Source organism: Ambystoma mexicanum, chromosome 4q, assembly GCF_040938575.1.
Source record: "Ambystoma mexicanum isolate Mex_15411 chromosome 4q, UKY_AmexF1_1, whole genome shotgun sequence".
In the NCBI taxonomy this organism is placed as follows: Eukaryota; Metazoa; Chordata; class Amphibia; order Caudata; family Ambystomatidae; genus Ambystoma; species Ambystoma mexicanum.
The window spans coordinates 439,705,091-439,721,500 of NC_090928.1; the positions used below are offsets into that span (position 1 = coordinate 439,705,091).

The 16,410-nt window shown below is 45.9% G+C and overlaps 1 protein-coding gene across 1 annotated transcript in view; it reads left to right on the top strand.

Moving 5' to 3' along the window:
• USP34 (ubiquitin specific peptidase 34) overlaps positions 1-16,410 on the top strand; it is a 3,618,222-nt gene that overhangs the window by 471,418 nt on the left and 3,130,394 nt on the right. The window contains exon 9 of the mRNA XM_069608012.1: positions 2,605-2,686. Within this exon, the coding sequence (XP_069464113.1) occupies positions 2,605-2,686 (82 nt within the window). The remainder of the gene's footprint in view (positions 1-2,604; positions 2,687-16,410) is intronic.

A 16,410-nucleotide genomic window follows, 5' to 3' on the forward strand; every position in this document is an offset into this window, starting at 1 on the left:
CCTCAGGTTCACCATAATGGGAGGGCACTTCCAATACAAGGTCCTTCATTTCGGGTTGAACTCGGACCCTCAAGTGTTTACCAGACTCATGAATGTGGTGGTTTCGGTCCTATGGGCCAAGTGACACTAGGTGTACCCATACCTGGCTGGCTGGCCCGAGCTACATCTCAAGGTGTGGTCCATGACGCAGCGCAGTGTCTCATTCCGATGTTGTACGAGCTGGAGTTTTTAATCAACCAGTGCAAATCACAGCTCACACCTTCCTGGTCTTCGTAGGATTCATTTGGGTCATGGAGCAGCAAAGAATTGTCCCTATGCAAGAGTGTCTGCTCCATGAGGGCAGCGACGAGTCACTTTCTCAGCATAAAAGTGACAACTGCCTGGTGGTTCCAACACCTGTTGGTGATCATGGCAGCGTGTCTACTTGAGGTTCCTTTCGCCAGCCACAGATCAGGAACAAAGCAGTCCTTATCAGAAAAGACAGCTCCACATCCATGTATTATATCAACAAGCAGGGTGGGATGAAGTTCCCCTGGCCCCCGTGCAGGCTAACTATACCTGATCTGGGACTGGGCCATCTTCCACAATATTCCCCTGTCGGCCATTCACCTCCCAGGGACTGAAATGTGGAAGTGCAAAGGCTCACCAGGTTGGTAGTGGACAACTACAAGTGGGAGCTGGGTCCCCAGATTCTGAGCTACATATTCCAGACCTGGGGAAATCCGACAGTGGATTTCTTTGCCACTGAGCACAAAAGGACATGCAACCAATTTGCATCCTGGATGGGCAGGGGCTAATGCTCCCTTGTGAAGGGAATGACGTTCACATACCAATCTATGGTCTTGTGCATTTCCGAGATTCACAGGAGCTACACCTCATATTAGTGGCCAGCCAGGATAAGGTACTCAGACCTGGTTCGACTGGCATTTCAAGGTCCGATTCCGCTACCCTGGGATGACAGGACACTTCTTTCTCAGCAGGGATGTGTAGTACTCCACCCCGCCCCAGAGATACTAACTCTAGTGCGTTGGTACCTGAACACATAGCTATGCAGCATTTGTAGTTGTTGGGAGAAAATCTGCAAATTATCCAGAGGCTCAGAAAGGACTCGATCCAGAGTCCATACAAGAGCAAGTGGATATGATTCTGTTTTGGGCGAAGGATGGCGATATAGATCCAATCTCCTGCTCCTTAGACTGTGTACTCTTGGTCACAGCCCATCTGGTGAAATGAGGGGTGCAGGCGGAAACATGCTGCACCTATCTAACATTCAAACGGGGCATACAAAAATTCAGATTCAACATCCTTTTTGGCATCCAATCCATTGGTAAAGAGGCATCTCACAGGACTAACATCCGCCAGTCAGACGTCCACACCCAGTTTGGGATCTAAACATTGTGTTAGTGGCTCTGGCCCATAAGCCATTTGAACCTATGGCCACCACGGACATAATGCTGTTGACTGCAAAGACAGCATTGTTAATGGGTCTCAGATTAGCACGCAGAGTCAGAGAGATTCAAGCTCTCGTAGCTTCAAGACCATGCACCACTTTTCATAAGGACAAAGTAGTACTGCTCACACATCCAAGTTTCCTACCGGAGGTTATGTCAGCGTTCCACTTAAACGAAGATAGTGCTTTCAGCTTTCTTCCCCAATTCGCTGTTGGAAGCCAAAAAAGTGCTACATTTTTTCGAAATGAGAACACAAGAGTTCTACCTTATCAGATCTGAGGATTTCTGCAAGTTGGATGCTTTGTTGTGACATTTGGTGGAGCATTCCCTGGCCCCAAGGCCTCTAAAGCTTCCATAGCTAGAAGGATGGTGGCAGTGATTGTGGAAGCATATAAAGTTACAAAACGGGGACTGCCCAGACAATTTGCATGCACATGCAGTCGGGGCAAAGGCTACAGATGTGACCTTTCAGAGGCATTTTCCATGGCAGGTCATCAGTAAAGCGGCTACCTTATTCTCTCCATCTACTTTTTGCAGGCACTACTGTTTGGACAGGAGTGCCAGTCGGATGCTGCTTTTGGCCAAGCTGTACTGAGGAATCTATTAGCTTAGTAGTCTACAATCTACTCTCCTCCCTACGGGCCTAATATCAGTTGTAATCGCCCATGCAGTATGGAGGAAAGGGGACGGGAAGTAGGAGTAATTGTTACTCACCGTAGTGACTAACATACTCCTAGTCCATAGTCCCCTTTCCTCCATACAACCCTTGATTTCTCCCCTCCGCCTCCCCAACCCCTTACGAGTTAGTCAGGGTTAATTAGCTGGCTGACACGTTAAAGGGTGACTGAAGTGTGGGGCGGGGGCTGCAGAGCACATGAGCCTGTGGCCACGATTCTCTGTTCCCATCGCTAGTGAGGGACGCCCATGCAATATGGCGGAATGGGGACCAGCAGTACGTTAGTCATGACGGTGAGTAACTTTTAATTTTGTACAAATCCCTTTTCTCTGAGGTACAACTAATTTAGAATCCATCCCATAGCAAGCTGAAGTGAGATTTTGAAAAAAGTTGCTTTTTAAGACAAAATTCTGTTCTCCTTTATACATTATGAAGTATGTTTTAATATTCACTACAATTAAATGTTTTTTATTTTAGGTCGATTGCAAAAGAGTTGGCAGACTGGCTTATTATCAACAATGTGATTGAGCACATTTTTGGACCAAATTTGCACATTGAGGTTTGTGATATTAATCCACAATATAAAAGGGGCTTTGACAACTAGGCAATGGATGGTTTCTTGTAAAAGTATTATGCATGAGTCTAGTTCCTGTCTTCATTAAGAACCCCTTGATAACCTAATTGCTTTTCTTCAACATCTATTTGTGTGAGATCGAACACTCCATCCTACTTCTCTGGTGTGAGGCAATCCATATTTTTTCCAATTTCCCTAACTGGTTTTACTGACTTTCCCTTGACCATCCACCAACAAAGTCCTCTGCAGAGACTGACAGACCTAGGCCCCCTAGGCCCCCAAGGTTATGATTCCCCCTTGGCACCCTGTTTCCATATGAAATCTCCTATCATAGATCACTTTGTGTGCTCCACCGGTTGGGTTGGCCTTTTGTTTTTATTCTAGTGGGGTTACAACCCCTTCTTTGATTAAAGTATAGAAGCCAACACCCAGACATTGTTCCCATCAGCAAGTGAGTGGGATTTAGATGTTGACATTTTTAGTTACAGCTAATGCCTGCCTCACCAAATAAGAGCTACAATTGCTGAACTAGACATCTGTTTGAGGGTGTCTGGGCTCCAAACCGAACTACACAAGTGAGAGAATGCCTAACTATGAGCGTCTGTGAAAGATGAATGTTGCAGCCTGGTTGGCCAACAAAAAGGCTTAAAATAGTGCAACATTGTGATTTGGGGTTGAGATAGTAACAACTTCCACTGTCTTGTATATCTAAAGGGTCTACATCCCTGCTTTGTCGAATTTGGAAAGAGCCCTGAATGAGAGCAACTCCAGTAGATCAGCAACAGAGACAAGTATTCTGTGTAGCTGTGCAGCTGACTGAAGACCTCTGGATGGCCTTTGAAGAGGCCTTGTGACCTTTCCTGCAACTGTCCCAGATGAGCCCTGCTGGGATTACCTGATTTAATAAGGCCCTCATCGGCGCTTTGACCCCTGTACTGGTGGGACCAACCAGTCTTGACGTCTTTTTTGATGTTCAGAATCATCCCTGGAACGTTCGGTGGACCAGCCATCTCTGAATTGGGCTACTGCGCCAGAAGCAGTGCTGTTCCATGTTTTCATCTGGAACTTCGGTGGTCACCAGCTAGCCCTACAAGTCTCCCTCCTGCCAAGTTTCAGCTTCCCACCATCAAGGCAACCTGTCCTGGAAGACAGTCTTTGTTCATGACTGGAGAGATGCCTGCTGCCGGCCGTGTGCGCTGACTGTCGCTAGACCTGAGTTCCTTCCGTCTGGTAGACTGTCCTGAAGAGACCTGCATTGGTGCCTGTTGCATTTCTTCATCAGAGAGGGATGCACTCGGCTCCTCTACCCGACTGGAATCTTCCTTGCAACCACAGCTGCAGGGCATCTTCTACTGGATCAAATGGTGGGAAAACCTACCTCCAGTGCTTCCAGTCAACCTGCCAAGTCACTTGAGAAAATCAGAGTAAGGGCGGTGAGTAATCGCAATACTCGCAGCTGCCCCTATCTCCTCCAATTCTACTGTGAAGTTGAGAAGAACTTTGATTAATTCCATTCCTTTGCTTTTTAACCGTTTACTTAAAAAGCTGTTATTAAAGATAGCAAAGGACATTACTTAACTGTAAAAACCTTAAGTCTTCTGGAATATTTCTCACCACCTCCGGAACATTTACTAACTCTGTCCCCTCTCCTAAAGGAACTTTGTGACTTTTGGTAACAAGGCCCCATTCAGTTTAGCTATTGGACCTTTAAAGTTAGGGCTTCTGTTCTTGTGAACTGGTTGTGCTCTTCTGTTGATGCTTGTAGAACCAGCGTGTGAGCTTTCTGAGGGTGCGTTTTTGTGCGCACTGGCCTTGTTGTGTCCGGAGGGGTAGCGTCCAGTGTCTGGGTTATTTGTTGTTTGCAATTATTTGGTTTTGTGGCATGGTTAGTGGTGGGTATGTGGTTTGCATTTTTTTCAGTGTGTAGTTTTGCTGGCCCATTTGAGTGTGTGTAGTAGGTACATGGGTGTGTAAAAGAGGAGAGGTTGGTTAGTTGGTTTCTGTTTGGCTCTGAGTGTGTGGTGGTTTTGTTGTTGGTTCTTCAATTCGTATCGACCCATGTTTGCTTTGGGCCCAGCATATGGTCTGTGGGAGTGCACGTTTTTTGTGCTTATCTCAGTGAGTTAAATAGCAAGGCTTTCAGTCATTTTCTGAAAGTTATGTGGTCTTCTGTTCTTATTTCCTTCGGTACCGAGTTCCATGGTTTTGCTATCAAATAGGAAAATGCGGTTCCTCAGAAACTAAATAATACGAGAAAATGAAATTCAGTTTGGACGTTGTTGCTCAATCAGTTCGTAGGTTTCTTCATGGTTGGTAAGAGTTGATTTTAGCTTGGAGAAATGTGTTTCCTTGTCCGTGTAGTGATTTGTGAGTGCTGAGGGCTTTAAAGGCCTTCCTTCAGTACTGCGAAAATGTTTGTTTCGACTTTTACACTTTTGTAACTTTTTAACATTGCTGACAGCATTTTACAATATAGTGCAATGGGGATACTTTTGTATCATCCTAGTCTTTTACACTTGGGATTTTTGGTTACTTTTATATGTGCCTAAAAGCTGATGGCAGTGATTATTATTTTTACATTTTTTGAGTTATTCCTAGTGTGCACATTCGCGTTTACCACGCATGGCTGCCAAACGTGGGTAGTGCCCTAAAATGGCCACACCATGTGATTTTCGATTGTTCGTTGGCCTGATTGTTGTTTGACTTTCTTCCTGCCTTGCCAGATTAGAAAAACCCCATATATATACACTTGCCCAGGAAAGCTGCAGGAAGGGGGTGGGAATGTCTGGTCCCATTCCACATTCCTTGAGCCAGAGAGTCTAGTGTGGGGAATGAGGGAAACCAATAGTTATCCCGGATGGGACAACTACTGGCTGTTTGAATGGTGCAGATACTTACCATTGGTAGACTTGGACTTGCTTCCATGCTGGATTTTGGATAATAGGACTACTCAGCAGCCATTTCTTCAGATCAGTGTTGAAGTCAAGAATCCCTCGTTGAAGAACAGTTGAGTGAATACCTGAAGAAGGCTCCTGAAGAGGCCTGTCATCCCTTCCTGCATCCCGCCCAGTGAAGTGTTAAGGATTTCAATCAGGCGACACACACCTTGGTCGCAGCCTAGGATGTACTACTCAATTGATATGCCTTTCTCTTTTTTTTAATGCAAATTCCATTTGAGATGGTACACCTCTCGTATCACACACCCTTTTTCAAATACCCCGGGTCACAATGGACCATGAACCAGGCCAGTTTGTGAAAATCCAATATTTTTTATTTTTAAAATCAAATGAAATCAGACAATTTTAATATGGGGCAGCAATCACCAATGGGGTGATAATTACAATAGAAATGTAAGCAATACACTTAATTAACCTTCTCCTAGAACATATACACTGCACAATTATTGAATAGGAGCACTTTTATATTTTAGGAAAGATAGTACCTAAGTTAAGGTTTCCCCCTGCAATGTTCCATCAACCCAATAATAATTTTGAGGGGATAGAAAGGAGCAGCAGGTAGTCAAGGATAAGAGGGAGAAAACAGAATCACTATCCGACCTTCCCTCACAGAATAAGCGAAGGCCTAAAATAACACTCACATTTTACAAATAATTGTGTGGTTAAATTATAATAGACATATGTTTTATCACAATAGCAGGTATGTTATATCACTGGCAATCACAGGGCAATGGATCAGCAAAAGGCATAGAATTCGAAAATGAGTGGAAAGTTTAGATCATGCTGCAGCCAAATCACACGTTGGAAAATGTGCAGTTTTCTCAATTCCCGCTTTAAATTACCCAAACGGTTTTTAATAAAAACGGGTGAAATACTCTGATTTGGCAATGTAGAGGTGAAAATAAGTCTCTAGCTGATGAATTGAGAGAGATTTGGAAGGTTGAGTGAGGTTTGTTTTTAGGACAATAGAGCAGTTAAATGTGAGAAAATTGGTTTTGAAAGAAAGGAAAATGTTACTTACACTAAATTAGCTAGGCTATATTGTTAAGGAGGAACACAGTAAAGCTCCAAGGTTGATTCGCGAGGCCAACCTTGTCCCCGTCCAGTGCTCAACCCCAACAATAAAATATATGGAAATTAGTTTGATTACTCCAAATATAACTAAGGGCTTATAATTTACACCAGACAAAATGGAAAAGAAATGGTGCTAGCACTTAAACATTCAGGACAGGATACAAGGACAATTCTAACAGTTTCAACAAGTTACCAGGGTATAAGTATGACTAGTTAGAGAGTGGGATAAGGACAAAGGCAAGACAAGATAGGCTATGTGTTTCTATGGCGTGGGGATTATACTTGCAGTCTACTTCTTAGTTTTGGGATTTTTGGACAGTCCATGGGTTCTGGTCACCACACGGCAGTGCGCCTGGCAAAAGTCAGCTGGGCAAGGTCTGGTCACCGGGTAGAGAACAGCTGGGCAATTCGGGTCACTGGATGGCACAAATACCGCTGGATGCAGTCATTGGGCAAGCAGTTAGTGGGCAGCAAGCCGGTCTGATTTCAGGATGCAAAGGGTACCACAGCCTTCCCCTTTTTAATGGGATATTAGTGGGTTGATTATGGATCAATGGCCTTGCTGGGATAGGAATCGGCTATGCTTGGGTTTTTGCAGTGGGCTCTTGAGTAGGGTTAGAAATGCTTTGGCCTTGTAGTTGGGATAAGCAAGATGAATGGAGCAGATCAGGAACGCAGCGCAGGAACATCAGGAAATAGTGTCTATGTCTAGAGCCTTGTCAGGGACTCTTATTTATAATGTCTAGTAATATCATCAAAGTATATGGCTGGGGCAAGCTTAACTAAACACGCCTCTAACAACTGGATTGGACAAGGGTGATAGTCTCTGCCTCGCTCTAAACTGGTTGGATTTCCAGAAAATTATGCCAGATTTATGATGCAAGTTTTCCAATGTCCAAAACTTCACACAATTACTTTATTTAAAATCAATTTTTGCCCTAAATGGCACCTTCATACAGTGGAAACATCTAAACACTTACATAAGCAGGTTACACGTTTTATGCACCACATAGCAGTCCAATCCTCCAGTTTGTGAGACCTTGTTTTGCCCTTCTACCAGTTTTTGCGCTTTTCAATGGGATTTAGTTTACTCAACATTTTATAACTTTATACATGGTTGTGGATTATCATAAGGGATGTATGTACAAAAATGTGCATTTGCAACATGGATGCTTTTTCTTGTAATCCGCAATACTTTGTCATTTCTGTCCGCAAAATGTCAGTGAATTCTACCATGTGTTAAAAGAAAGCCCATAAAATCACTTTTAAACTGTGAAATTGTTAGATTTTTGCAAAGTCTTGCTGCAGAGATAAAAGTCCTTAAAGTTTATTTATGAAATGGTCTCTGGAAGCAAATGGCAATCCTTTGTCTGCCATATTTGGTCATAGCTTGCAAGCTACCCCCCCTAAAGGGCAGGGCCGTCATGGAGATCTCCTCTGAAGCCTGCTGTAGAAATCACAATGACGTGCAACTTTCTTCATACTTGTCCTTGTCCTGGAAATTTCATGGTCAGTGGGCTCAGCCTAGACTAGTTTCTTTCCCACCCTGTAATTATCAGTGGGGTGTTAGTCTCTGCTGAGAGTTCATGGTGTGGCTCCCTTCCTAGGGGGAAGCTTTAACTGTGCCAACCGGAATAACCTGTTTTTGACAACTTGCAAATCCAGCCGAGGCGGTTTAAAACCTTTATTTTCTGATATATGGTCCTGAATTAAAACAAGCCTGTGGAATAAAATAGCCTGTATATGTATTTTCACCAGCCACAACCCCCTTCACATTGCTGGGTAATGGCAGGCTCTCCTTTGACAGTTTACTTTTTAAACAGGCATTTTTTTCCTTTAGTTTTGCAAAGCACATTTTTTACACGGGGTGCACAGCCGGCATTTCCTTTTACATTCGTTTTTGCATCTCCATCAGATTCCCACTCTGTCCTACAGCCATGGTTATTTTCCTGAGTGCAGGGGTTTTGTCTGAACACAGATGCCTTGAAACTGACATGGCTCAGATAGCTGGAGTCTCTTTTGAACTACTGAGCTTTGATACATTTGTAAAGAAATGACCACGTTTTCCTGTGCGGGAAAAGTGAAGCTCCTTGTTGATTTTTCTCAAAGATGGTTTGACAGGGCTTGTCATCCAGAAATCATGCCTGGTTTTGCTGAAACACAATGAGATAGCCTGGACATGTCAGGGCCTTATTGATCACAGTGGTTTAAGAAAGAACAGATGGCATTGGCGTCAAAGCTGCATTTTTTTTAAAAGGTTAAAGTGTCCTTTTCAATGGGGATTTTGGGGTTTTCAGCAACGCAGTGCTGCCTTTTCACTTTCTACCTTTTATATATGTCAGAACACACTGGCATGCTCTTTCAGTGTGTCCCCTTGTCCATCATGCCCAATGTATGCTTGGCAAGAAGGTGCAGCCATCTTTTTGTTGCTTCAAAACACAGTTTTGAGGCCATGGCTCTTACAGGAGCCAGCGCAGCCATTTTGCTGTTTCTGCGCAAATGCAGCTTGGTGATGTGGGGAAATACTGTTGAGTGGGCCAATATATCCCACATAAGCCCTGTTGGACTACCTTCTCTCCAAAGACCCTGAGCAGTGCTTCAACCCTTGGACTAGTGGGACCAACTAGTTTTGATATCTTCTCGAGGATCGGGCCATCCTGAGCCTTTGCAAGTGTCCCTGGACCACTCGGTGGACTGACCAGCTCACGTGTGTGTGCTACCTCGCCAGAACCATTGCTGTTCCGTCATTGCACCCTGTTAGGGAGAATTCTCAGAAATGTGATAATTCCCTTCTACCTTAAAGACCCCCAGCACTTTTTGCTGGACTTTAGGATGTTTCATTTCTAACCTGGAGAGAGCCAGACCTTTTTTCCACTCTCATGTATTTTTCTGTGATTTGGACTCTGTGTTTCTTTTGACTTTGGAGTCTGACAAACTCCATGGGCATAATCTTTTTACATTGTGACACACAGCACCTTCAGTGCAGTGGCACAGGGAAGTGTTTCAGATTTCCCAAATGTTTAAATACATTCTGTTGGTTAAACTGTTTCCAAGAGCAGTGAAGTGAAATTGACTTTACTTACATTGTAACTTTCTAGAACCAGCCCAGACTATCTTACAATAGGGTGCTGGAGGGGTTACTTAGTATCACATTTGTCTAGTTTCTCATGTAAAATGTTGGTTACCCTTTCTACAATTAATGGCTTGTGGCAGTGGTTTACTTTTTCCTACCATTGTATGTTTCTACTGCGGGCTGCAATTGCAGCTGCAGTAAAGCACCCATGGGTGCCCGTTTTGTCAAAATGGCCCGGTCTTCTTTTTTCGTCATTTCGTGTTGGAAAGGTCCTTCTTGAGATTTACCCCTTGGCCCCTTGGTTCGTTTTGTCTTTGGCGGGATTCACTGGTGAAGCCGGCCTCTAGCTCCAGCATGTCTGGAAGGGCAGGAAGTGAGGGAGGGAAGTGAGGGAGGTGCCTGAAACACCCTGTGCTTCATCCCCTTGGTTACATGAATGCACCTATATGTGATTGGCCACTGGCTGTCCTTGGAGGACAGCCACCCTGCTGTGGAAGTGACAGCTAGGGTGCGAATGAATGGGAGAATCCTGCATAAAAGGTGAGGCTTTTTGCTTGAAAGGTAGAGTCTACCACTGGACAAAGGAATCCGAAGAAGAACTTGGAAGAGATGCTTGCCGCAGCCCCTGGACGGTTGGTTTGCCCGGTGAAGCCCTGCTGCATTGCTGAAGCCCCAAATTTTCCTCGACTAGGGAAGCCCTGCAACAGACGACTTCTCCCCTTGGGTTGGTGGGACCAGTCAACCCCAAAGCAAACTCGTCTGGCCATCCTCTTGGAGCTGGCTGTACTTCCATTGCCGCTGCAGGAACCGATTGCCAGGGAGAGGAACACCAGATCGATAGCATCCTTTTTAAGTCGGACACAAGCTACAGGAAGATCCTCCGGACTCCCATGAAGCAGGACTGACCAAGTCTGAGCCACCTCACCAGAGTGCTGGACCCCAGATGCGAGGAAAGTCCATAAAGGTATACGAGGACCACAGTGGTGCTGTTTGCGAGAGCCGCTAGGAGCTGAAACTGCGAAGTGCTGCTCATCTGAAGTTTGCCCATTGCTGCTGCCAACCTTCCATTCGTAGTGCAGGAGTCCCCAGACGTCCGTCCCTCTTGTCCCCACGACTCAGGCCCAGGAATACAGGATCTGCAGACCTACATAGGAACTGACGCCAGCTGGATCCAGTTTTCTTCATACCAAAGGTACTGTAAAACGAAGGGTACTTTGTGTTGCCTTGCTAGCTCTCAGTTGAGACTTTGTCTTGGTTGCCCTTGCAGAGTTGCTGGCAGTTATTCCCCTCACAAGCCTCCCAGCTTGTGGCCCTACAGTGATTTCATTTGCTGCAAAGATTCCTAAAACATTGTGCAAGACATTTTTACCTACCTGCAAGAAGTGCTTCAGCTCACCTAGATTTTTGCTCAACTAACATTGGCTGTCCTGGCTCCCTGAAAGACTCTTCTTACCTCTGACTTTGTGCTTTGCCTTTCCCCCAGCTAAGGGTTAATTTACTTTGCATTGGAGGGTTCAAAAAGTACTTCCCTGCTTAAGAATATCTGTTAACCATTGTTTTATTCCCTCATCTTTTCCCTTTGACACTAATCTCAGTATTGCTCTAAATGTGCCAGTGATATATCAATGTCCACAGTTTCCTAAGTATTTAAGTCACCTCAGGGCGTAGGAAGTGTCTGTGTGCCTTCCCAATGGGTATCTACTGATTTAGTGAAACTGAGTGTGTGTAGTTTTTAAATATAGTATTGTGTTGCATATAATTGATCCCTTCTAAAGGAGGCTTATTCAACTGACTGTTAAATTGATAAATACTTGTTTCCTCAAGAAACCTTGAGTGTAAGTGTTTATTTGGGTACTTGTCACTGTGAATCTCTGTGTAATAACTCTACAGCTCACATTGGACCCCTCTTGAGATGAGCCTGGCTGCTCAGTCACTCTATCACCTTGCGTAGTACATGCTTATACCAGAGGGTTTGGTTAACTGTTTCCAAGAGGACAAGGATGGTGCAGTCTCCAACAGGGTACTGCATACATTCTTGGCTAGCATACCTGCAACTTTGGTGGTCGCTAGCCTGTGGTGCATGTCCCAGCATCAAGGGATCCTGTCCTAAAGAAGCTTCTTCAACTGCGACTGGAAGGACACTTTCCGTCGTCTGTGTGCACTGGCCCTTGCTGTAACTCTCCTTCCCCCTGTCCTATGAAGTGTCCTGAAGAGGCCTGCATCAGTGAATCTTGCATTTCTTCATCGCTGAGGCTTGCACCTGGACCTGACCAAAGGAATCCTTGCACCTGCAGCCCCTGGGCACCCTTCACCGGAACCAACGGCAGGAAAACAGTCTACCCATCAAGTGATCTGGGAAAATTGTAGTCCAGGGGTAAGTATTTATCTCCCCCGTCCTCTGTAGGATAACATAGGGAACCAGTCCCTTTATAGTCTAACCTTCCATTTCACTGCCTTTTAGCCATCGAACCCGGTTAGTATTTTCCGAAGGATAAGAAAACAATTTGCTTACCTAGGAATCTTGTTGAATATCTTCTTTGAACTATCACCAACACAAGTAACCATAGAACTTAGAGACTACATTCTGGGGAGAAGTATTGTGAATTATATTGTGTTTTTTGGCACAAGGCCTCATTCTTCTTAGGAATTGGACTGCTGAAGTTGGGTAAATTCACTTGTGACCCAATTCCAACTTTACTGCATTAATGTACTTGCCTCCTGTTTAGATTAAGTAATATGAATGCATTTTAAGAACCTTTATGCTTATCTTTTAGAATTGTGTAATAATATCTGCTAGTTTAATTGTATAGTGTGTGTAAAAGCCCCAGAATAAATGTTTGTATTTTTGTACATACCTGTCTAAATTGAATTATTGTGTATTATAATGTGTGGACTCATTGAATGCCCCTGACCCCACTTACACTCTCCGAAGAATAGTCTCGACTGTTCTCCACTTTTATCTTCATTGGGTTTTGGCTAATCTCTGAGAATTCCCTGTTCGCTATAACTAGGATGGCCTCATGAAATCTGTCCACCAGGACAGGTTCTTGAAATCCATCTTAACAGGGGCTGAGAGACTGAAGAGCCCATGAGGGGCTGTAAGAGCAAATACCCCAAGCAAGGTTGTGAAACCCGAGGCCCCAATATGGGGTGAGAATCAGTCGGCCCAGTACCGGTTTCCAACCAACCCAGGGCGGGGGTGTAAATCGCTGGAGGAGAGACTGAAGAGTCAAAAGGGGCTGAGCAATCAAATAGTCCAAGAGTCTCTGGAAGCCCAAGCGGAGATGAGAGACCAAAGAGCCCAAAAGGGGGTGTGATACTCGAGGCCCCTGGGTGGGGTGAGAATTTGTCAGGCCCAGAATGGGCCAACCCTAGGGATGGTTAGGAGCAAAAAGGGCTCTGAACCAAGCCAGAAGAGACTCATTCATATAGAGACATTGACAGAAACTGTTTGGTATACTGTATTTGAACTCTATCGGGGGCCAGGAGACCTAGAGACATTTCCTATTTCTTTTTTACATCGGGCGGAAAGCCTGAGAAGAGTGAAACTTTCTAACGAACTGCAGTGAAAGAGAGAGAGTTGCTGGTGATGAAAGGGGACCCTTACTGAGGGTGAGTAGCCTTCTATAATCTAGAGACCCTACAGTGCATGTTGGAAGCCAGCCAAGAGGTTATCATTTTGGTGGCAGACCCTTGGGAAATCTTTTGTTGTTCATGTTAGTTTTCATTTTTCGTGGCAGGTACAAGGATCAGATTACCTTAGATGTCTAGCCTGCAGACAGACTTAGATGTACAACATTTTGACGTGTACCCTTTTGAACTCTTTCCTTTCTCTTAGCATAGGGACCAGAAGCATAAGGTGAGAATATATATATATATATTTCTGAGGCTTCTGGAATCTGCTTAGATCACATGCTGTGCATAGGCCGACATCTAGTGGAAGCTGCGGAGTATTACGGTTTGTTTTTCGAAACTCGAAAATGGGCGTCGACACAGGGCGTGCCAGTAATACTATCCCTATTGTGATGTCCACTGTACCCATGATCCCTCATGCGTCTAGGACCCTCTGATTGTTTTTTTCCGCCATACCGGAAGCATTTCGCGGAGTTCCCTAGCCTTAACCATACTTTTGCTAAATATGGTTATATTTACCCATTTCTCCACCCCAACGAACGTCGAATCACTGAACTTCCACACTAGACGCCGGCCCGGAGAAGAATTCGAACGTCGACAGCTGCACAACGGATTTGGGCCTCGGAAGGCCTCTGGCCTCGGCCCGGGCCTTGGAAGGCCTCTGGCCTCAGCCCTGCAAGTAGGGAGAGTGGGGGGTGGTCATACTCTACACTCTTTTGGTATATAGGTACATTCTTATATATTCCTACACTTACCAGCAACCGCACGTACCCTTGGGTCGACGGGCACGCCACGTGCAATCTCTGCTTGCCGAGGGACCACCCCGAGGCGAACTGCAAAGCGTGTAGTAGGTTTAAATCAAAAACACTTAAGGACCGTTCGATCAAGCGTTTGCCCCACCACGCCAGGCGTCGGGAGGCCATAGCAGCGGAGGGCGCCTTCGGCGATGGCAGCGACGCCGTGCTTTCGGACGGCGAGGGCAATATGGCGCCGAAAGACAGCCGAGCGCAAGTCCCTGACCTCGGAAGGTCGTCGGCATGGCGGCTATGGGGAAGACCCCCGGCGACACAAGCACTTCCCACAGCACTTCCACAAAACACATGAAGTCCAACCGGGACTCGACGTGCACGTCGAGTTCTCGGAAAGAGGCACATAGAGAACGGTCCGAATCGGCGTCCTCTGGGCGTTCTCGATCCAGATCCCCGCATGACTCCAGGCAATCATCCACTGTTGCCAAGAGTACCTCGCTCCCCAAGGTAATGGAAGCTCGATTGTCGGAGGACGAAGCCGACTTCCATCCCCAGACCGCACTCCAGGAGTCGGCGCCCGCAGACCGCGTTACGGTGGCTCCCGAGCCCCTACCTCCATGTTCGAAGGATAGGGACACTACCCCCGAACCTTGACGCCAGGCGTCAAAAGGCTCCGAAGGGGCGAAAAAGCAGGGAAAACACTCTTCCACTCACGGGGAGGGGGAAAAACAACAAAGGAAGCAGCCTCGGCCTCTTTCCACTCCTCATAAACGGACAGACAGGTCCAAGTCTTCTGCTATCACAAAGACCCCTGCTCAGACCAGCAAGTTTAGTCGGGATAAGTCAGAGAAACTTCCAGAAAGATCATTCCCAGTTCTAGAAAATGGTCTAGTGATGACATAGACAGTCATGTCAAGGATATCATCATTGGCAGATTTTTACGCAAAAAACCCTGAACACTTTCTCTCTTATACTCCCGACGGGTCAGCACCCTCAGGCTCTAAGGATCCAATACCTCCAAGTAAAAAGTCCCGGTTTGAAACACGAACACGGTCTTCGGACCCCTTCTATGTACAGCCCTACTCTCAGTATCAAGGAGAGACATCCTTTTGTGAGGATCCAGATTTGGGCATGTTGGAAGAGCAAACTGGTACGGGCTACTATGGGGATGATGAGGACCAAGAAGAGGAAGAGGAAGAGGAAGACCCTGAAACCTACAGAGTAGATTCCCCGGTAGAGCAGGAACCCCCGGTTACCGACTTCCCTGTCGACAATTAACCTCTCCTGAATGAAGTTCTGTCTTGAGCAGCAGAACATTTCCACATTGACACCCAGGGTGCTCAAGAGGAGATGGATTTCGCCGAGGAGTTAGTGGGAGAAAGGAGGCCTGTTGCTCAGGCCATCCCTATACTTAAGTCTATTCAGAGAAGAATAGACCCTTCACTTGTAAATCCTAACCTCACCAGAGCAGTGAACCCCAGGATTGAGAAACCTTTCAGGGCAGCCCAATCAGACCCACTGTATATAAGGGGACATCTGAAGCCGGACTCCCTGGTTGTTACAAACACCTGTAAGAGGGCTGGAACACCCTTGTCATCGTCCGAAGCTCCTTTCCGACAAGGAGAGCAAGAAACTGTATGGTTTGGGCAGGAAAGTAGCCTCCACTTCCGCCTACCAGGCAAGGATTGCCAACTCCACCACCCTGTTGGCCAGCTACAACTGCCATCAGTGGGAAGAAGTCGCGGCACTCATAGACTCCGCCCCAGAACCCTTAAAGAGCCAGTTGGCATGAGTTTCGGCAGAGGGAAGGGCCGTGTCCGGTGGCATTTTAAAAGCAACTTTTGATGCTGCGTATAACGCCGGCAGATTGATAGCAGAAGGAACTGTTATCAAGATACACGCTTGGTTACGGCAGTCTGGATTCAAAGCTGAAACCCAAGCAGCATTGTTAGATAAATCGGTGGAGCCGGATCTGCTGTTTGGTAAGGCGGTCGAGGACGCGCTGAAAAATGCCAAGGACGAGTATGAGACACTCAAATCCCTAGGCCAACTAACCAATAAACCCCCTAATCAGAGAGGGAATGGCAATTTTCGTCGCCCACGCGGCCAAAATTCCCAGAGAGGATCTAACTATTCTTAGGGGCAGGGTACACCGTGGAACAATAATAACCAACAGTCTACCCAGGGTTACGGCAGGGGTAATAAAAGAGGATGTGGTAAAGG